This window comes from Miniopterus schreibersii, assembly GCF_964146895.1.
Source record: "Miniopterus schreibersii genome assembly, chromosome: 10".
Taxonomy (NCBI): domain Eukaryota; kingdom Metazoa; phylum Chordata; class Mammalia; order Chiroptera; family Miniopteridae; genus Miniopterus; species Miniopterus schreibersii.
Window position 1 is genome coordinate 45920986 of NC_138110.1, and position 24066 is coordinate 45945051.

Consider the following 24066-nt stretch of genomic DNA (forward strand, 5'->3'; position numbering starts at 1 on the left):
GTTTTTTTCATGAAATTTTGGATGTTTAATTTACCTTTTTCTTTTTTTTCTTCTTTTTTTTGGTCATCTCACATCACCTGTGGAACATATCTAATACATTTTCAGTTACTATTTTTAAATTCAGTATTTCCATTTGCCTCTTTCTGTAATTTTTAAAATTTATATTCTCTATTTGATGTCATTGTTGTCATATTTTAATTCATTAAAATTTTTTATTTCTTTCTAGTCTTGCCACGTCTGATATCTGGGCTCAATCACAGAAGTTTCCATTGAATATGTATTCCTTACCTTTTTGAATGTCTTAATTTTTATTGAAAACTAGACAGTTTAGGCCATATATTGTAGCACCTCTAGATTCTCATTATTTTCCACCTGAAGGTTTTCATTGTTATTGTTATTGTTTTGATTTGTTTTTAGTAAAATGTCAGGAGCTTACCTGTGGTATTTGTCATGATACTGGGGTCCATTTTTTTCTTTCTCTGTTTTAGTCTTGCTTCCTAGGGGTTGCCCCTGTGTCTGCATAGATAAGTCATCAACCATTGATTGGTCAGAGGTTGTACTCAAACATCATGAACCAGAAGACTTGCTTTCACCTTCCTGGTTTTTTTTAATTTAAATCATTTTTTCTTAATTACTATTGACATACAAAACGATATTAGTTTCTGGTGTACATGCCAATGATTAGACATTATATAACTTGCTAAGTGACCATCTTGATAAATCTCATACCTACCTGGCACCATACATAGTTATTAGAATATTACTATATTCCATGTGATGTACTTTACATCCCCATGAAGATTCTGTGACAAACAATTTGTACTTCTTAATTCCTTCACCGTTTTCACCCAACCTCCCACCCCTCTGGCAACCATCTAAATGTTCATGGAATCTATGATTCTGTTTCTGCTCTGCTTGTTTGTTTATTTTGTTTTATAGATTGACTTGTTGATCAATACATATTTATTGCCATTTTATTCATATTTTTATCTTTTTTCCCTTCTTCTCCTTAAAGAAGACCCTGTAACATTTCATGTGATACCGGTTTGGTGGTGATGAATTACTTTAAATTTTTCTTGTCTGGGAAGCTCTTTATCTGCTCTTTGATTCTAAGTGATAGCTTAGCTGGATAGAGTAATCTTCGTTACTGGTCCTTGCTTTGTCTCACTTTGAATATTCCTTGCCAGTCCCTTCTGGCCTGCAAAGTTTCTGTTGAGAAGTCAGCTGACAGTCTTATGGGAGCTCCCTTTTAAAGGTAACTAACTGTTTTTGTCTGCTGCTTTTAAGATTCTCTCTTTGTCTTTAACCTTTGGCATTTTAATTATGATGTGTCTTGGTGTGGGCCCCTTTGGGTTCATCTTGTTTGGGACTGTTTGCACTTCCTAGACTGTGTGTCTATTTCCCTCACCAGGTTAGGGTGGTTTTCTGTCATTATTTTTCCAAATAGGTTTTCAATTTCTTGCTTTCTCTCTTCCCCTTCTGGCACCCCCATGATGTGAATGTTAGTATCCTTGAAGTTGTCCCAGAGATTCCTTCTACTATCCTTATTTTTTTTGGATTCTTTTTTCTTTTTGTTCTGATTGGATATTTTTTGCTTCCTTATATTCCAAACCATTGATTTGATTCTCAGTTTCAGCTACTCAACTGTTGATATCCTGTAAATTATTCATTTCCGTTAGTGTGTCCTTCATTTCTGACTGGCTCTTTTTTATGGTTTCCATGTCATTTTTTTAATACTGTTGAAGTTCTCAGGTTCATTGAGCATCCTTATAACCAGTATGTTGAACTCTGCACCTAGTAGATTGCTGTCTTCATTGTGTTTAGTTCTTTTTCTGGAGTTTTGTTCTGTTCTTTCATTTGGGACATGTTTTTTTGTCTCCTTGTTTTGGCAGCCTCCCTGTGTTTGTTCCTATGTATTTGGTAGAGCTGCTATATCTCCCATGCTTGGTAGAGTGGCCTAATGTAATGGTGTCCTGTAGGGTCCAGTAGCACAGCCTCCTCATTCACCTGGGCATTCCAGGTGCACCTTACCCCTTTGTGAGCTGCGTATACCTTCCTATTGTAGTTGAGCCTTGAATGCTGTTGGCACTTCAATGGGAGGGATTTTCCCCAAGACCTGTCTGTAGTCTACAAGGACTGGCTGGGACCACCAAGGAGGATCAGCTGTGCAGGGGCCCACCCCACAGAGCAGGACTTACTTCAGTAGGACTCTCATGCCACCTGAGTCCACCCCTTGAATGTGTGTCTTGTGGAGGTGGTTGGGTGGTGCTTCTATGAGATCTGAAGCTGTCCACCTGGTGTGCTGGCTCTGGTACCTCCGTGCAGGTACAGGTCAAGGTCAGCCGCCACCTATGTTCTGCCCCCAGGCCACTCAGCATGAGCTACAAAACGATCTGCACTTGGCTGCTACTTGTGCTGGGCTTGGAGGTGCCCAGGAGGGGCCAAGCTGCAAACCAAGGATGGCTTTCACTATTGATGGGCCTGGGGTCACTTAGCAAGAGATATAGGGGTAGCTGAAGCCAGATGCTGCTTCTTTGAGAGATTTTAGGAAAGCCTATAGCATGAGCCATGACAGACCATTTGTATGAAAAAGCCTCTGGAAACAGTTTGGGTGGGCCCGCATGTTGGGTGGGGTGGGGTAGGGTAGGGTCTCAAGGAATCACCATGCCAGGGCAAACACTGTGAGCCATGTTGATGGAGACACTGATATGCACCCACTTGTCCACTCGGGGGAGGGGGGTAGTTTCAGAAATGGAATAATGACCTGCCAACACTTCTCTCTGGGAGAAAGCTGTCCCTCCTGCTCTCGCCCTGATGCCAGACAATTCAGTCTCTCACCCTATGTCCCTGGTGCCTTTTGAGCTGCCGTCCCAGCACTGGAACTCAGGGAGTGAGTCTGAGTAAGTCTGTGTGTGGTCCCTTTTAGAGGAATTTCCTTAGACTCCAGGAGCCCTCCATCTATCTCATTCAGCCAAAATCCCCGCTCGTTTTTACATCCAGAAGTTATGGGGACTTTTCTTCCTAGCTCTGAAACCCTGGGCTGGGAAGCCTGGTGTGAGGCTGGGACCTCTCACTCCTCAGGGGTGACCTCTGTAGCTGAGATATCCCTTCCTATTTTTACTCACCACGCAGGACCATCCCGTTTTGCGTCTCCGCCCCTCCTACCCGTCTCAGTGTGGCTTCTTTAAATTCTTAGTTGTAGGACTTCCGTTAAGCTAGATTTCAGGTGGTTCTGAATGATGGTGGTTCTGTAATTTAGTTGTAGTTTTGATATGGTTGTGGGAGGATATGAGTACTGCATTTACCTATACCACCGTCTTTACCAGACAACTTTCTTTCACCTTCTGCTGACAGATTTGTGTGTATATTGGGGAGTACATTCAGTGTTCAGGCATTTTTCACATCTGCCCTGCCATTTTCTTTGTTCTGGGATCACCCAGATCTTGCCTTTGCTTGTGTACAGCCTCCTAGTCAACCAAGGATGTGTAGATCTCCCCTGCACATGCATACAGTCTCCCAGTCAGTGAGCTATATATGGAGAGCTTAGCCCTTCTTAGGTCTTCCCTGCACATTTACATAGCTTCTCTGTCAGCTGGGCATATGTGGCAATCTTATTAGGGCCCCCTACATCTCTCATTTCTGCTATCTCCCTGTTAAATTTCTGGCTTATCCACAAGCTGTTGCCCCCCCCCCCCCGCGCCCAGTGGGACCACAACATTAGGGTACTAGAACTATGTTTTTACACCACCACCCCCAATTGTTTTCTACCGTCTTTGCTATTTTTATCAACAATATGGTTGGGTGTGAGTTTCTGGCACTCTACATCAGTTCAAGTTGGCATTCTGGAAGCAAAGATGCTGGTTTTTATCACCAGCCCCACCCTGGTTGCACTTCATGTAAACTGAGCATTGGCCAGGGAATGAGAGCCACCCCGTGCAAGAACGCCAAAGATACTCACTATTCTTATCCATAGTTCAGTAGTTTTTATTGAAGAAAATTCTTCTCTATTCTTTACTTTTGTTCAATTTCTAGAGACATGAAATGGCTGTTTTTGACACTTTTGTCCAGATTTATAATTATTTCTTGGGGAGATAAGTTGCCAGTATCTTCATTTCACCATAAAATTTTTCTCTAATATATTTTAATGTGACAAATCTTTAGGAGAGTGATTTCATTAATTTATCCAGCAAACTTTATATGGGATTCCTGTTGTGTTATGTGCCTCTCCTCTTAGAATAAAACAGTGAGTAATTAGGGCCTGGTCTAAACTTTATAAAGACTCCTAATTACTCTACCTGTGTGTCTGAAATGTTTTGTGATCAGTGCCCCTTGATTCTCTTCAACATAATTGAGGATCCCAAAGAGCTTTTTTATATGTGGGTATATCTGTTGCTATTTATAATATCAGAAATTAAAACTGAGAAAAGAATTTAAATGTTTATTAATTGGTTTTAAAAATAGTAAAACTATTATGTTAACACACATAATATATTTTTCTGAGAAACAGCTATATACAGACATACCTCGGAGCTACTGCAGGTTCAGTTCCAGACCATTGCACTAAAGCGAATTTCACAATAAAGCAAGTTACACAATTTTTTGGTTTCTCAGTGTATATAAAAGTTATGTTTAGACTATACTTAATCTATTAAGTGTGCAATAGCATTACATCAAAAAACAACAATGTACATACCTTAATTAAAATCTGCTTTATTGCTAAAAAATGCTGTCCATCATCTGAACTTTCAGTGAGTCATAATCTTTTTGCTAGTGGAAGACCTTGCTCCTAGGTTGATGCAAACACAGTATGTGAAAGTGCAGTAAAGCAAAGTGCAATAAAATGATTTATGCCTTTGTTGCAAGACAAAAAGTATTAGTGAGAAGAGTGTCATTGGTTTTTAAAATAATTTTAATGTCTAGCTTCACAGCAGATAGCCTAGTTCTTTTCTGGTTTTGTATTCAGTGTATTCAGATATCACTTGTCATGTGGTCTCTAGAAACCTCAACTATACATGCTTGAGAGAATGGGAGAGAAAGGCATAACATCTTAGGATTATTATGAGCATGTTTCTGACCTTGCAGATGCCCTCAAGTGGTCTCAGGGACCATACTTTGAGAACCACACTAATGAAAGTATTGAGGGTACAATGATGGGACAAAAAGGAGAGAAGCAATTAATTCTAGGGGATTCTGGGATGGTCTTACAGTAGAAAAGATATTTAATCTAGATTCTGAAGGGTGAATAAGTATATGACCATCAGGAAAGTGGGAACAAAGGGTATCCCAAGGAGACGATGCAAAAAAGTATGAATCTGTACAGTAGTGCATACAAAGATAGAATGTAAGCCTATAAAGGATAGAGGATAGGAGGTGAGCATTAGACAGGGGCCAGTTCATTATGGCCTTGTGTGCCTTGCTAAGGATCTTGGAATTCTGTAGCCAGTGAGCCAGAGGGAAGGGCCATAGTAGAGACCAGTTAGAGCGTTATTAAAAATATATAAGCAAAACGCAGTATGGGTAGTAGCTGTGCGGATGGAGAGAAGTTGGAAACCCAACCAATCCAGAGTCCATCCCCAACCACTAACTTTATTTGGCTCTCACACTCTGGGCCACTATCCCCCTGCCATAATCACCCTAGAACCGGGTACCAGATAACTAGAGAAAAAATACCTATACCTTCATAGCCTGCTGAAACCAAAATAAACATTTTTGCCCACATTTCCCTCCTCTTCCTTTGCTTTCTGACCCACATTGGTGCTCCCCCGCGTGTCGCTGCGTGATATAGCATGCCCCTCCCCCTTGGGAACTGTGAGGAGCAAACTGTCTTTCAGTGGCAGTAGTCTCCTGATCTGGCCTCATCATACCTGAAAAATAATTAAACCTACATTTTAAAGAAACCTTATGAACAAAATGCATGCCTGTGAAGCTCCATTTCATTGGCAGAAGTGAAAAAAGCAGGTTAAGAGAATTTTACTTAAAACTGGGGAGTAAATGAGGCTTTTATTCTTCAACAGTCTTTACCACTTAAGATATAAGGGAGTCACATTCTCTTCCTAATTTGCTAAGACTTATCAAGAATTAATGTAGTCTATTCAGATAATATTGTCACCTGTCCCTGGTTTTTCTTTAACATTTTTAAAAAGATTTTTTTATTGATTTTTAGAGACAGAGGAAACTCCGGGGAGAGAGAGAGAAACGTCCATGTGAATGCAAAACATCAGTGGGCCACCTCCTGCATGTCCCCTACCGGGGATCGAGCCCGAAACCCAGGCATGTGCCCTGACCTGGAATTGAATCAGCAACCTTTTGGTGCATGGGAGAATGCCTGACTAACTGAGCTACACCAGCCAGGGCTTTCTTTAATACTTTGGTACAGTGAATTTTTGTAAGGTTTCCTAATAGTGAATTATTCTTACATTCTATGAATCCTGCTTGACTATGATATACAGTAAATCCTCAATTTTGCAGACCTCAATTTAACGGACTTTGGAGTTAACTGACAAAATTTTTGGTTTGTGTGTCATATGTGAAAATTAACACCCTGCTAATTTTAAAATGCTTTTTAACCAAGATTTGCTTATAATTAAATTAACAGGTTATTTTTTTGTTATTAATTCACTGTTATTGTTAACAAATTTTAGTGAATAGGCCATATGTTGGAAAAAAACACTGTAGTAATTTTGCCTACATAAATATTACTTATCTACAACTATAGTCTGCATATTTAAATCCAAGAGTCACCGTTCATAAACAGTGTTCCGCAGATGATTAGCACATGATCACACCACATAGTGCACACAATAATTGGTTCTGTTATCACGTGGCATGACTTTTGCAGCAGTTTTAACCCATGTGCTAAACCATGCCCCCAACTGTGTACATTTGTTTACTTATGATGACTCTTGAATGCATGCATTTATTAGACTGTTCAGTATAAAGTTAAAATTACTGTAATACATAAAGAAAACTTCTGTGAAATTAAACTTTTCATACTTAATTTTAATTACACAAATGTGTCTACGTAAATAAAAATAGGTAAACTAATATATCAATTTTTTAACATACACATTCAGAAAACCTACTTTTATTATATAACGGACTTCTGGATTTACAGACACCCCCCTGGCCCAAATTAGTTCATTATATCAAGATTTCACTCTGTTATCTTTCTAAGACACTAAATTTGATTTCATAGTTTATTTAGGGCAGTTTATGTTTGCATTTATTTCATAAGCGATTTAGTCTATAATTTCTATTTTGGGATCTTCTTAGGTATCAGTTTTATTTTAGACTTAAAAATGAATTGGGTAGCTTCTCATCTTTTATGCTATAGCATTATTTATATGAAATGGAAAATATGTTCCTTGGATTTTTCTTTCATAAACTAATTTTTAGAAATGCATGTTTTCTAAGAAAATCCAGTTTTTCAGGTCTTAAATTTTTAGTGATAGAAAAATGAATACAGTATTTTTCTGTATCTTTATAACATCTCCTCTGGAGTTGTATTTAGGTCTTAATCTCATGTTTGTTTTTCTTCTCTCTCGTTTTTATGATTAGACTTACTAAAAGTTTTGTTCTATTGCTCTTAGAATCACCTTTTGGTTTTATTGATAAATTCTGCTTTTTAAAAAAATCCAGTATTTTTATTTTTTATGCCCTTCCCCCACCTCGTTCTTCCTTTAGTTTATTTCTGTCTTGAGTTGAAAGCTAGTGTCTTCTGCAGCCTGAGTCTACTTCTAATTTGCTTCTGAGAATCTCTACAATTTATGATGCCTATTTATTATTGTTTGAAGACTATTCTTTTAAACTCTTCCTCCTAAGGTGATGCCACTTAGTTCTCAGTAACTAGCATATTTTTCACAAAAGAGTCATCATCGTAGCCCAGTTTAGTTGTGCTGTACCAATTCGGATGTTGGATCATGAGAGTGACCTTGATAATAACTGTAGATCATGAGGATAGTATACTTCACCTGAATGAGTGGGCACATGATATTAATAAAACACACTGTTTAATTCACTTTTTCAGATTTATATTTATTCATTGGCAATGTCTCTATTACACTTACACAGAGTTCTGTTATAGTCAAGGTATTTTGTTTTATTGTTATTTTAAAATTCTATTATTAAGTAAAAGTAGGGGAATATGAAACAAATTAGAAAAAGTTGTAATTGTGGAAACTGGTCTTGAGTGCATTGAGGACAATGATGGTTTATAATACCCTCTACTTTTTTGTGTGTTTGAAAAGTTCCTTCATAGTGTTTTTTAATACTGTATCGCTTAGTTAATGTTGTTATAGTTTATTCATATTTGATTTTTTTTAATAGAGTAAAGACAAGATTGCATCCTATAGCAGAACTCCAAAAATTGATCGAAGTGATGTGGGCAAGGAGATGAAAGAGAAATCGTCCATGAAACGTAAACTTCCTTTTACCATTAGCCCATCAAGAAATGAAGAACGAGATTCAGACACAGGTAGAATACTTTGTTGTTTTCTGTAAAAGGTTAATCATCTTTTACTATGGTTTTCCTCATATCATTCCTCTTTCACCCCAATAGAGAAATTTTTGGATTTTAGTATTTCAAATTTATCTTTTGTGGGCAGAAATTTATATAGTTCTCACCAAACATGGTTTCTAATCAGAGATTTAAAAAAAAACAATTTTCTTTTTTCCTTATTCTCAGTGTTTATTACAAATCTCTTACCACTTTCAGACTTAATTTTTAGGGAAGCATTTAATGGTGAAATTTCTTAATGATAAGGGAGCATAGAATAACATACATTTGAGAAAAAGATGTTGAGTTTTTATGGACATTATTGAACCCACCAAATAAAAAAGTTTAGGCATTTTAGATTCAGAAATACATACCCCCCACCCAAAAAAGGAGGGAAAAATTATTGAGGCTAACTGCCTAATTCATAGTACTTTTTTTCTCAAAACTCTTTGAAATGATTCTTGACATCAATCAAATCTCAGTTATTTGTAATAGATTAGAACCTTACTACCACTAATAAATTACTAGATTGGGCCGGCCAGGCGTGGCTCAGCGGTTAAGCATCGACCTAGGATCCAGGAGATCAGGGTTCGATTCCCGGTCAGGGCACATGCCCGGGTTGCAGCCGATCAATGACTCTCTCATCATTGATGTTTCTGTCTCTCTCTCTCCCTCTCCTTTCCTCTCTCTGAAATCAATAAAGATATATTTTAAAATAAATAAATTACTAGATTGTGTTTTAGCCCTGAACTAATCATTTCTTGAAACTGATAAAATCTTGAATGTTTATGTATTTATCATAATTGTTCTATTTCTTGCATTAAATATTAATGAACTATTCTTAAGACTGTTTTAGCTTCATTCACAGAAAGTTAGTGTTCCATTCTGAGTTTATGTACAGAAATTATATCCTATTTATAGCTTTGTAGACATCTTAATCATCAATATGGAAATGATTTTGATTCTGAAATCAGCGAAAATACCCTAATGACTTTTGAAATGCCCTATGCTAACATAGCTTCAGAAAATATTTGATTTTTGTGTACACTTTAAGAAGTAGGTAAGTAGTAGATAGGTCTCTTAACTTGAGCTAGAAATTGTTCTTAAACACTCATGATATTTTTAAATCTTGAAAACTACCCTTTTTTGCAGTAATTAAGAACTTGTGTGCTTTGTTCATTGAAAGTTACCCCGGCTTTTTTCTAGAGATTCAAAATCTTTTTTTTTTTTTGAGACGTGATTCTCCTTATCCTTAAGCAGTGTTCTCAACCTATTACTAAGTCACTTAGCCCAGAAGAAGGTGTTCATGTACTTTTAGATTTATGATTTAAATTATCTCATATTTTCTCCCTGGAGGTCCTTTTGCTAGTCATTTTTAAAGTACTTACTTATGTTAACCAGGTTTTGTTTTCTAGTGACAGTAATATTTCTACTAGTAGTTTGAAGAAGGAATTTAGATGCATTCAGTTTAACATATTTTTAGAAATAAGCAAGGTTTCAAAATAATAAACTTCCCATGAGAACCTTTATTATTAGATCAGGTGGATTATTTGTCTTTTATTTACAACAAAATAAGAGTATGTTATTTAGGAAAACATCAACTTTAGGCATAGAATAAACATAACCTAATTCATACTTTATTAATTGGTTTATATACTTTACCCCTGCTACAGTTTTTCCACTTACTGAATTTTAGTGGGATGTTGTAGCTTTCTTTTTTTAAGACTATTTCATAACAAACTCTTATTTTTCTTTGAAAAGGTTACATACTAATGCTAAACAAGATTTTAATGTATTTAAACATATATATTTATATTTTTAGTAGGCTGAATTTATAAATTTTAGAAAATAATAGATGAAAGCTTTAGTTTTGCCCACCCACATGAGTGCGCACACACACACAACATTAAGAAGAATTTCTCCTGGCCCAAAGCAAAATGTCTTATTTACAAATCAGCTGTCTTATTTTTATTATTTAAAAAAATAAAATAGCCCTGGCTGGTGTGGCTCAGTTGGTTTAGTATCATCCTATGCACCAAAAGGTTGCTGGTTCTATTCCCAGTCAGGATACATGCCCAGGTTGTGGGCTCCATCCCCAGTTGGCATGCAGGAGGTAGCCGATCAATATTGCACTCTCACATAAATGTTTCTCTTTGTCCCTCTCCCTTCCTCTCTCTCTCAAAATCAATAAAAATATTTTTTAAAAATAGAATGCAAAATATCATTAAGTGATAATTTTCATATAAAAGATAATTATAACATCAAATCTCACATTTGACATTGATCTTTTTTATACAGTGTACAATATTGTAAATTATTAGCTGAAATTATAAAGAAATACAGAAAAGATTTTTATTTTAAGATTTTTTTAATTGATTTTTTTAGAGAGGAAGTGGTAGAAAGAGAGAGAGAGAAACATTAATGTAAGAGCAAAACATCAATTGGCTACCTTCTGCACGCCCCCTACCAGGGATTGAGCCTGCAACCCAGGCATGAGCCCTGACGAAATGAAACAAGCAACCTTTTGGTGCCCAACCCACTGAGCCACATCGGCCAGGGTGAGATTTTTCATATATATAACAACCCTTGTCTTAATATATTAGTATTTTAAAAACTCTTAAATGTGAAGAAAAAAACACAAAAATGGGAAAATGGACAAAAGGTACAAGCAAGTAGTTTAGAACAACAAAATTACAGTTGGCAAAGAAATATGTAAAAAAAATCAGTAGGAATCAGGGAAGTGCAATTTATAATGATTGACAAAATTATTGTTGAATTAAATCATACCAAGTGGTCCCTGGTTGGAAATAGGAACTTATTTAAATTATAGAAGTACATTATTGGAGTATATATGACAACATATATCTAAAACTAAACATTTGTTAACATTTGGTTTATTCTTTGCCATTTAGTCTGTAAATATTGATGAGAGTAAAAATTATCTCTAAGTGTGTTTGTGTCAGCATTGTTTATAATAGCAAAAACAAAAACCAGGAAAATACTGTCAAGTAATACAGGATTTGTTAAATTGTAGTAAAGCCAATAAAGAAATATGATTTTATCCTTAAAAATAATATTGTAGAAGAATGTGCAGTATGGAAAATTGTTCATAGTATATAAACTGAAAAATAGGTTATGAAATAATACGTACTGTCTGGTTGTATTAAAGATCACGTTCTGTATATTTATGTGTATGTTCATTCAGAACAGATACTAACACGTATGGAAAGAAGGTTGTTTAAAAGACTTTCATGGTAGAACTAAGCCTAAACTTAGTGTATTGTTGGTCTTATACCACAGGATTCACTGATATTGTCTAAAACTGAAATACATAGTTTTTTTAAACAATTGCTTAAAACTTTTAATCTTTCTTTATTCAGAAATTTGTGTGTGTGTTATATTTTAGTATATAGAGAAGTAATTTCTTTGGGTTTTTTTTCTTTTTATGTTTAAAATAGTGCATGTATATGATATTTTCCAGTTCTTACATAAATTTCTTTCTCTCTCTCTTTCTTTGTCTCTCTCCTACCTCCTTTGACTTTACCTATATTTAAAGGGGTACTTGGAATAATGCTCACCAGATGTTAACATTTTATTTCCAGGATTTGGGGTGATTTCTCTTTCTTTGTATGTTTTTGTGTGGCTTGAATTTTTAAAATAATGAACATACTTTAAAGAGACACAGTCATTACCGTTTTTTAAAAAGATATTCATATTGTCCAAGGAAGGCTCAGTGGTCCCAAAATCAGCAATAATGCCATCAGCAGGATGTCATTCTTAGTCTTCATTTTGAGATACTCTAGTAGTGAACTGCTATGCCTATGCAGTTCAGTAATGCCATCAGGGACCGGGCTCTTTTTAACTTTCTGCTCTGCCACCCTTAGCTCATACATGGGCTTTTTCCTTAGCATTTTGCCTTATAATCACAAGAAATCATGTGCTTCCTCCTGGGCAGAAAATAGGAGGAAGGCCCAAGGGCAAAGGTATTTTTCTCCCAGTGAGACTTTGCCTTTTTTACTAAAGAAACAACTTTCCTAGGAATTTCTGCCTGCAATCTCATTTGGTTATACTACCCTAGTTGCTGGGGAGTTTGAAAAGTCGGATACTTTTACCTGGGCAGATTGTCACCCTAATCAGAATTGGAGTATTTCTGGTAAGAAGGAGAAAATAAATACTGGGTAGACGCCTTACAATGTGGCCACTGTATAGTATAAAGTTTTTAGCACAGTAATTAATAACTGATATTTCTCCCTAAGCAAATTTTATTCCTGTACAATCAGTCATAAAAATCATACTTCTTTTTTCTTTCTTAGTCTAATGGCATCCAAGGGAAAGCCACAATCCCTTGACATGAAAGTACTGAACAGCTGTCTTGAGAGTACACACGAGAGAATCTCTTTTTGACCTCCAAACTAAATTTGCAATTATTTTATTACGAGTAATGCCATAAAAAGCATTTTTGCACATTGTATTTTTATTATACACTGAATTATTTCTCTCCCCCTTTTTTTAATCCTCACCTGAGGATATGTTTTTTATCTATTTGAGAAAGAGAGAGGAACATCAGTCGGCTGCCTCCCATATGCACCCACATTGGGGATCAAACCTGCAACCTAGTTATATGCCCTCACCGGAAATCAAACCCACGACCTTTTTGGTTCACGGGTCGACGCTCCTAACAACTGATCCACCCAACCAGGGCTATTTCTTTTTATTCCTAGGAGAAGGGTTTCAGGGTTAAAGGATTAAACATTTCTATGATATTTCTCCAAAATAATTATACTTAGTTACTAAGCCTCCAGCAGAATATGAATATTCTTTAATCTCAAAAAACATTGGGATACATGTTTTTCTTTAGGTTTTGATAGATCTATGTTCTATAAAGGTAAACAAGTAGTACTTCATCATTTTAGTTTGTATGTTTAAAGAAGTGAAAGATACAACATCCTTCACTTTTAAAATACTTGTTTTCTCTTAGAAGGCATTATTTGCTTACTCATTTTTTTCTTTTGGCATATGTAGATAATGTGGTATAAGAAAATCCAAAGAGGCGCACAGTATTTGTGCCCAAAGTTCAAGGTGACAGTTGTAAAGCATGTTCAAATGTTTTGAACTAAATCATCTCTGCCAGCTAGCCTCAGAAATTTTATTTTCCTTAAGCTATAGATGCCGTTGAAGGATTTACTCTATTTAATATGACTTAAGCAGATTTGGAGACAGGAACTTTTTAAAATAAGAAAACAAGACCTACCCTGGCTGGTGTTCTCAGTGGTTAGAGCATCAGCCTGTGTACTGAAGGGTCTCAGGTTCAATTCTCAGTCATGGGCACGTACCTGGGTTGCAGGTTTGATCCCCAGCCCGGGCTTCAGGACGTGTACAGGACGCAACTAGTTGATGTGTCTTTCTCACATTGATATCTCCTCCCTCCCTCCCTCCCTCCTCCCCCTCCTTCCCTCCCTCCCTCCATCTCCTCCCTCTCTCCCTTCCACTCTCTCTAAAAATCATTGGAAAAATATCCTCAGGTGAGGATTAAAAAAAAAGAAGACAGGGCAGAGCCTAGCCAGATACAGTATCTCAGTTAGTAGGAACGTTGTCCCAATATGCCAAGGTTGTGGATTCAATTCCCAGTCAGGGCACAGAATGCATAAATAAGTGGAACAACAAATTGATATATCTCTCCCCGCTTCCCTTCCTATCTCCCTTTTTTCTCTTATAAAAAAAAAAAATCAATGAAAAAAATTTTAAATAAGACAACCAGTATAATTTTTCTGGTAACTGTGTTAAAGTAGCAAGTAAAATCAATGCTTCTCAATCACCTTTTGGTGATTTTCGTGGAGATTATTTATTACAGATTTACTCCCGCCCTTTTTATTATAAAATTTTCAAACATACAGTGCAAACCTTTTAAGTCATTCTTGGTACTTTTTTCTTATTCTCTTGCAACCCAGAACAGCATATTAACTTTAAAGATGGCTTTTAAAAATACAAGTATTGCTTGTCTTATCTTGCTATGAAGAAAATATCAGAGAGAGATAATTGCTCTGCTTAGCACTTGAGTTTTATAGAAACCTCAGTAGGTAGCAATAGTCTCATTACAGTCTAGACGCAGTATAGCATAGAAGGAAGAAATGGCTTGAGTAAAGGATATAGAAGCTTAAAATTTTCCATTTCTCAATTAAGTTTTCATAGAATACACATTCAGATGCCCCAAATATGAACATACTTTTTTGAGTAAAATCCAAGGGGTATGTGGAGTGAGGGTGGGTTGATTTCTTCCAAAGGAAGATTTGGATAAACTGTTATACTACTCTGTTATCTAATGAATGTAGTTGAAAGTTCAGTTTATCCACTATGCTTTAATCTGTCAAAATAATATGATCTATTTTCAATAATCCCTTTAATTCTGTTTGTTGGCACAACTTATTCCTTGTCACTTTTTCTTTCCTATATAATCTACAGTGGCCGTTTTGAATTTTTCCTTGTCCTTAAGTGAAATTTTAAATATTCTTCATGGAATTCTTCTAGTTGCTAATTTAATGTGCTCACTTTTGAAATATAAGTGTCCATTGAAAGGCTTGTCATTTACCCACTTGCTTTAGAATTGGTCTAAATGTTATTTTATTAATGACTTCACTTTCAATTGAGTGAGCCTTCTCATCACTAAACTTTTAGGATTATCCTTACAATTTTCAAATGCACCTGGCTGGTGTGTCTCAGTGGTTAAGCACTGACCAATGAACCTGGACGTCACGGTTCGATTCTGGGTCAGGACACATGCCTGGGTTGCGGGCTTGATCCCCAGTGGGGGGTGTGCAGGAGGCAGCCGATCGATGATTCTCTCTCATCATTCATGTTTCTATCTCCCTCTCCTTTTCTGTTTGAAATCAATAAAAAAATATAAAAATTTTTTTCAAATGCTATGTTTTGGGGTTACTTGATCTCTAAATGGTTTTTTAAAACTTTTGTTTTCTTATACTTAACTGAACTCTTATATAATGTCCATAATAATGATACTGGAAAGAAAAGTATGTCTCAGTAGGTTGAGAATATGAATCTCAGAATTATGTCATTGTGAGTTAAAATGACATATTGTTTATTTATAAGTAGAAATATCTGCTCTACCAAAAAAGTCAGTCCTTCATATTGTATTTGTCTGTCATGAATTGTTAGGCAGAATTCCATATTCTTATCTTAGCTAATAACCTTATTTTGATTGAGGCTACTCTTTCTAAGAAGACTTTAGTAGTGGCCAGTGTATTTCATACCATTGGAAATGTGTATAATTTATAGAAAGTTCTGTGGTCTAGAATGATACTAAGTGTTCTTTTGTCTTCTGAGTAGTTTTGACCCTCTTAAAAAAGGTGATTAAAGTCCGTTCAAGTTTTCTAAAGACAGATTCGAAACAGAAAAACAGTGATAGAGTACTGCATCTTTTATAATTATTCACAAATTGAAAATATATATGTAACTTCAAAGGCCATATGTTGTAATAAACAGCATCAGTAATATCTATTGAAAACTGCATAGTTGACTTTCTTAACTTTAATATTCTAGTTGAAGAAACTGAAATCTTAGGTGTGGGCCAAACCTGAGTTTTACTTATATGTATTTTTGGCTTTACCCTAAAAGTAACCTTTTGGAAAAACATTATCACTGACTTAACTAACTAGTGATCTTTTGAAAAATGTTGGCTTGTTGAATTCTGCATTTCCCTTCGTGTGCTTTTTTCTTTTCTCCTGTCTCTTCTCATTCTGTAGATTCAGATCCAGGACATACAAGTGAAAATTGGGGGGAGAGACTTATATCTTCTTACAGGACATACTCAGGTAATTAGATTATCAGGGACTCTTGTTTAGCCAGTGGTCTCTGTCACATTTACAATTAATTATTGTACTATAAATAACTTCTTTTCAAACCAACATATAAATATCTTTGGTTGAATAAGTGAACTACATCATGACACCAGATTTTCCAGCTTTTGTTTGAGATATCAGTGCATCACATCAACACATGCTATGTATGAACATGTTATAAGCAGGACTACTGTATAACCGCCACTCAGGTGTTGTACAGTGCAACATGGGGCACTGTTCCCATAGAAAATAGTGTGAAAAGTCAACCCGTTTTAACAACCCCTATGGGAAGATACCCAGGGTGTATAGTCTCTCTTGCTGTATACCCTTTACCAAGGTATATATACCAAGTGGATTTTGATAGACAATGTCATGTGACCCTTCAATTATGAAATATTTTTTAAAAACAAATATTTTAGAAAATTTTTAAGTTGAACTCTATTAACTTTGCTGCCTATGTTGAAATTAAAAGTGGGTTAGAACAGCATATCTCCTGGAGAAATGCCATTACCATTAACTGTGTTGTAACTTCTCTGTTCGGATGGCACTAGGTATCATGCTTCATAATTGCTCCAGATAGAAGAATACAAGAGAATATGTAAACAGTGTTATTTTAAAATAAAAAATAAATATTTTCTAGAATGTGACAACTAATTAGTTACGTGTGTTGTCTTTTTTTAATGGACTTGCATTCTTATCTTTAATGTTTCTTAATGTAAAATATTATTTAGTCCCTAGGTATCTAAGTGTCCACTTTTCAACATATGATATTTAGCTATAAAATCTGAAGTAAACCTGTTTCTGATATACTTTATTTAATAAATTTGTAGAAGTGGTGTAGAACTAACTAATTATTCTTAAAATTATCCCAAAAACTGTTCATTGAGCTGATAAGTCAGTTGTACTTGGTTATCAAAACTTGGGGGTAGGGTCATGTTTATAATCAGCATTAAATTTAAAAGACCTACACTTACTGTGGAGTTAGGTTTACTTTTCTAAAATGGGACTCCTGAGTGCCAGGGTCCACCTGAAAGAACTATATGTGATGAAACCATTCATGATCTGAGTACCTTTGCTGGAAATCAAAAGATACAGGCACCCAGCTGTTACACTGTTAGAGATTTGTGTCAATATTTAGAACCAGAGTAATGGCAACATTTTTTTCTCAACATTATTTTCTAGAAAATAGTGTGAAAAGTCAACCCGTTTTAACAACCCCTATGGGAAGATACGCAGGGTGTATAGTCTCTCTTGCTGTATACCCTTCACCAAGGTATATATACCAAGTGGATTTTGATAGACAATGTCATGTGACCCTTCAATTATGCAGTATTTTTTTAAAAACAAATATTTTAGAAAATTTTCAGATTCCAGACCTGTTCATTTAATTATGTTCAGCTGTATTTGAGTTGTTGCATTACGCAATGACTGCTTTGTAGGAAAATGTCATATTCTTTATTTTTTGAGACAATAATAAATTTATCAACCAATTTCCCAAGTAAAACACCCAAGGATATGTTTTGTTGATTTTAGAGAAAGAGGAAGGTGGGGAGAGAGAGAAACATCATTCAGTTGCCTCATATGCACCCCCACCGGAAATCAAACCCCATAGCCTTTTTGGTGTACAGGACCACGCTCCATCTAACTGAGCCACCTGGCCAGGGTCCAAGAAAAACAGTTTTGTTTCTTCTCCTTAATATACTCTATACTTAATTGGGATGTGACAGTGTTGAGCTTTCTGTTTATTCTGACAAGACCTGAAAAAAAAAAGCATCAGTTTTGAAATTATAAGACTGAGACTTCTCTATATTTCTAAAGATCCTCTGAACCTTGAAATAAAGAACGTTGGATTGTTTAAAAGTCAATTTCTTTAGTCATAAGTGAATTATTTGAATTATTATTTTTTTAAATCTGTAGGGTGGCTGAGTGCAATTTCAAGTCTGTAGTAGGCTGTGCTTTAAATAAGTACATGTGTCAGTATTTCTGTGTTTAAATTTTAAAATGCTGACTGGTTATTTGGACATATAAATACATATTTTAGTTACTAAAACCTGAGAAGACAGGTCACAGGAAACAAGTTCTTCACAGGATAGATCTGAAATAGCCAAAACTTCGTTCAACTTGAAAAAGCACACTTTGGGACATGTTAATCTAACACAATTTTGAAGAATGGTTTGTAGTTACCTCTAACCTAACTATCTTACACCCAGTACTATTTACTTACCTTCTTTTCCTAGCTCATGTAAAACATGAACTCGGACAAATGACTAAAGTCACTCAAACAAAAAATAGAATTTGGATTGAATGCTAGTAGCTAACTCAAATTTGGGGTATATCCAATTTGTTTATTCTTTTTCAAATGTAATGATTATATCTTTGATCACTTGGCAGTGTGGAATTCTAATAAATTCATTATAAGTGTCTCACATTTTCTGTAAACTGAGTATATATATCCCTTGAAAGCATATTCTTTTTAAAACATTCTATTAAAATGCAATAAAAAACAAAAAAAAATCAATTGTCTTGCAAATGAGAAAATAAAAGATTTTCCCCCAAAATTTTAGAAATTATTTAATTTGTTTCCTCTAATTACTAGATTTTACTTATTTTCCTTAATACAACTTTTCTACTTTCTATAAAATTTCACAGTTAAATATTTTATTTTTAGGTGAAAAGTACATTCATTATATTTAAAGATTTGTTAATCAGATGGAAAAATCATTAAAGCAACACCAGTTTTGGTTCCTCATTAAATACAAGAGAACCAAAGTGAACAGAACATTAGGAGAAAGTATATGTTTCAGAAAAATATAGGTTCTCTAAAAGACCTCTTTAGGGCTTTACAAGAAATTTGGTAAGGTGAAACCATACTGAAACTGGATTTGTACTAAATTGGATCATTAATGATAATGAAACGAGGAAAATGAAAATAGTAATATATTAGAACTCTTAATAAAGACTGACTTAAATCTTGAAATTTTTTGTTATATAAAATCAAATATCAACAAAGGAAGCAATTTAGGAGCTATTGAATTTTGAGTGATTTGTCAGCAGGAGAATTTAAATATTAGGAACTCTAATTTTTTAGACCATTAGGATGCCATTATATTCTAATTAAGTGGTACACTGCAAGAATTATTACTTTAACTTCTATGCTGCAAATGATAATACTTAATAATGTTTAAATAATATCAAACTTATTGGTTTCTTGAAACTTGTTAGGTTAGTAAACGCTTGTCTCTTAGAGTAGGCTAGGTGCTGGCCACATTTGCCTGAAAACACCACAAGCCTTTTCTTCCTCCATTCATTTTTGCTGTTTTACATTTGTTTTTAAATTTTACTTGTTTGTTTGTTTGTTTGTTTGTTTTTGTAGCCCCTCTTTGCAGGACCCTCAAATCTGGATCAGTAAATCTCAGATATTTGTATAGAGTTTCCCAAGAAAGAGATGCCTAGATAGTTAATAGGCTGACCTTCTGCATTAGCTCTAATAGCGCCACCTGAATTAACTCCCAGAGAAGTCCTAAAAAAAGAACAGACATCTCTATCTCTTTGACCTGTGGAATCCAGTTCCATCTTAATTTTCTCCCACTTATGGGGAATGCTGACTTCCATTGCCAAAGGATTTCCCAGATAGCTAAGTCTGAGAGCTGACTTACGGTAGATCACATCTCTTGAAAAATCTTTAGACATTTTTGAGTTTTTGCAAGATCTCTGTTAAACACACATATATACACACACACACACATGTACACATTCAGAATCTTTAATTTGTTCATTTTTAGCTTTAATATTTCTTGTTCAACTTTTCTATGACTAATAAAGTGATGCGGTGCGTTTTTGTCAATAATTGCTCTGTGTGTTGAGACTTGCCTTATATACTTATCTTCTTAGAAGATTGCATAAATCATTAGGAAGTAATTTGAAGGAACATTGCTGTATAGGCTTAGCATTAATTAAAAAATAAAATTATAATGAATGAAGGAGAAGTTTCAAAGATAACACTAAGGAATGTTTGAAATGTTATTGAAGAAGTTAAATTTTAATAGAACAAATGATTAAAATAAAAAATTTTACTGGGAGTAAATTTCCAAATGTTATTGGTTCTCTCAAAACAATAGCATTAATAATTTTAAAAGCATTCAGGGAGAAAATTAATTGTATAATATAAATAAAAGTGTAGTCCTCTTTTGTCTGCCTATTGCTGGTTCATACACCTGTTTCTCATATACATGTATAACATCTATTTTTTAAAAGTCATCTCTTATGTTTTGCTTTTGAGTGCTTCCATCGTTTCAAATTCTTAACATATTTATTAATAATTCCAGAGAAAGAAGGTCCAGAAAAGAAGAAGACAAAAAAGGAAGCTGGAAATAAGAAGTCCACACCAGTTAGCATTCTTTTTGGTTATCCACTCTCAGAACGAAAGCAGATGGCACTTCTTATGCAGATGACAGCAAGAGACAACAGTCCAGGTGATATTTACCACACTGAGTTCATGTTTACTCATAGTTTTCTTCAGACTCCAGCCTTGTTTTAACAGCTATTTTTAATTACTTTAAATTTTTGTTTTTCCTAGATTTAGTCAGAATTTCTTCTAACGTACATTTATAACTTTACATTTATTTGTGTGACAATTGTTTATTGTCTGTATCCTCCACTAGATGAGAAACTACAAGAGAGCAGGGATCGTTGAGTGGACATTCAGTAAATACTTGTCAATTAAAATGAGCAATTTAGAAATTGGTCAGTCAACTTCAGAAATCTGTTGCCGAACCCAGTTTTTATAAAGTGGCTTTTAAATTTATAGTTTACTTTTGAGTTCACTAGCACCCTGCTGATAAGCTGATAATCTTATATTATTATTACTTTTAAAAGCAAGAGTTTAATGTTTTGTTATTTTATTGTTTTTTTGTTTAAGATCTAGATTATTAGAAAAGGAAAAATATCTGCAATATGTTATGTAAATTTACCTCATATTTCATCTCACACTTCCAATTAAGGAAGTGTGTGTGTGTGTGTTCATGTACTCTGCCCTCCAAAAATAATTGAGGATGGCTTGCTGGCAGGGAACAAAAAGGGAACAAACCAACCAACCTGCTAATTTAGGAAAAGGAGCCCAGACAGCTGGGCTGACATAGTTATTACTATTGAGCATTGAATTTTGCTGTGCATTCTGGCAACTAACAACACAGAAGGAAAATTTTGAGTTGTATAATTCTCATTGAGTGATACAAGAAAGTACATCACTCTCATCTATAGAAAAAAATTATTTTAGCTCTAAATTCAAAGCATCTTTGCATAAGACTTTAGGTCACATAACAGGCCTTGTTGCAGTGCATTGAAAACGGCACAGTTTTTCCAGTGAACTTTTCCAGTGTTGACTCTTTTTTAAAAACTGGGACAGCATGGTAAAATTTCTAGAGTTTGTACATATCATAGTTTCCACTAAAGCATAAGTGTCTCTGATATCTTCCACTAATTAAAAAAATGTTAGGACTTTCTGCTTTTTTAAGTAGAACATGTTTTAGTTATTCTCCCACCTTTCCACCCTCACCTTTCTAAAGAATGTAGACAAGTTAAAGATATTTTACAGTGTTAAAACTTCAAATGTTTCTGTAAAATATTTACTTTGAATCAGATTTAATAGATGGCAAGACTTAATTTTTAAAACTTTTTTTTTTTTTATACCATGAACCTTTATCCTTACAATAAATTAAAGAGATACTACAATAAGGCAAAAAGTTAAAGTCCTCCCTTATCTTAATAACCTCCCACCTTGAGAGGTAACAACTACTAAGTTTCTTCTAGAAATTTACTAACCAAAAACAAGTAAATATATTCATCTTTTATTACAGTTTGTTTTTAAATATAAATAAGATTATACTATAATACTGTTCTACAGTTGGTTCTTTTTATTCAAGGGTACATCTTAGTCAACTTTATTAATATATATAGGATTAGAGTGGAAAGCTTTTGAAATATCAAACCTGTTTGCCAGCATATCGATATACTTGGAGTTTAGGGTTCATTGTTTTATCAGTTTCATAATTAATTTTCCTTGTTTTTATTATGTTTAACCTGCTTGCCATTATGGATAGTATTGCTTGTGTGTGTCAATACTATTTTGGTATGACTGACAATATTTTGTATGAATTACTTGCAGGTTGTATGAATTAAAAAGTATGTTGTTTTGTTTTTAAGAAGTTCAGCAATTTCTTAACAATTAATTTGACTATAAAAACTATACTAAAATTCATTTACTCATTCAACAAATATTGCTTGAGTACCACTAGGTACCAAGGAGTCATCTTAGGCGTCAAGATATAATGCTGAATAAGATAGACAAGGTCCTTGCTCTTATGGAGTGTACATTATAGATACACACAGGAAACTGATAATTACAGAATATACTTTAAAATTCAAAAGGTAAACCTTAACCTTTTTTCTTATTGAGGAAAGGATAATATTACTTCTTAGTGCTCTAATTACACCCGAAAATTATTTTCCATGGACTTTTCTCTTAGAGCAGTTCTTTTAAATAGTTATAAATTTCAGAATTAATTATTAGCACTGTACATATGTCTTAAATCCTTAACTGATTAAGAAACCAGTCTTTGTTTTGATTTCCCCCAGTAGTTATGAAATGGGGAGGAGAGGATGTTGGACATCATCTAGTTTACCATTCTTGTTTTTGATACAGAAACTGAAACAAAAATCAAAAGATGGGAATATAGCAAAGCACGTACTTTCTCTTATCACCCACTTTCATTTATTTATTTATTTGTTTATTATTTTTAATCCTCACCCGAGGATATTGTTTCCACTGCTTTTCAGAGAGAGAGAAACATCGATGTGAGAGAGACACATCGATTGGTTGCCTCCTGCATGAGCCCCGACCAGGGCCAGGATCAAGCCGGCAACTGAGGTACATCCCCTTGGTCACAATCGAACCCAAGGACCCTTCAGTCCATGGGCCAGCACTCTAACTACTGAGCCAAACGGACTGGGGCTATCACCCACTTTTTAAACGCCTTCTCCCAGACTCTTCTTATTTCTTAAAGTTCTTAAATTTCATTTTCATACTAAAATCATTCACAACCTTAATTTGCACTTAATATTAGAGTACAACTCCAATATTTTGTCTGAGTCAGAGGTGTGGCTGTAGTCTTCAGTGTCATTTCATCAAGGTTTTAGAATAATAGTTTATCAAATTATTGAGCAAACACTTTTAGTATGCATATCTGATACTCATTATTCATTTTAAGCCAATTTTATGAATAGACAGAATAAAACATTTTTTTCTAAATTGGCTCATGCAATACTTGATAACCCTAAAGGAAGATCTACTCCATGTATTTGGGTCAAATTAATGTATTATCCAAGTCAAGTTTTGGATTGGAGGGTAAGAAGATATTCCTCCGATTCCAAGAAATAGCACATTACCTATAAAAGCCTTTAAATGAATATACAAAATATTTAGCTTAGAACTTTTGTTAACTTTCTTCTTTCTTATAGATTCCACACCAAATCATCCATCACAAACAACACCAGCCCAAAAGAAAACTCCTAGTTCCTCATCTCGACAAAAAGATAAAGTTAATAAACGAAATGAACGTGGTGAAACTCCTTTACACACGGCAGCTATTCGAGGGGATGTGAAACAGGTCAAAGAATTAATAAGTTTAGGGGCAAATGTGAATGTGAAAGATTTTGCAGGTA

The 24066-nt window shown here is 34.7% G+C and overlaps 1 protein-coding gene across 4 annotated transcripts in view; it reads left to right on the forward strand.

Annotated features, from left to right (window-relative positions):
- Positions 1-24066, forward strand: part of ANKRD12 (ankyrin repeat domain 12) — a 93190-nt gene that overhangs the window by 19792 nt on the left and 49332 nt on the right. For 2 of the 4 annotated variants that reach the window (XM_081148946.1, XM_081148949.1), the window contains exons 3-6: positions 8326-8473; positions 16252-16320; positions 20673-20819; positions 23863-24063. In XM_081148946.1, the coding sequence (XP_081005072.1) occupies positions 8326-8473; positions 16252-16320; positions 20673-20819; positions 23863-24063 (565 nt within the window). The remainder of the gene's footprint in view (positions 1-8325; positions 8474-16251; positions 16321-20672; positions 20820-23862; positions 24064-24066) is intronic. The other 2 variants (XM_081148947.1, XM_081148948.1) reach the window with 1 other exon arrangement.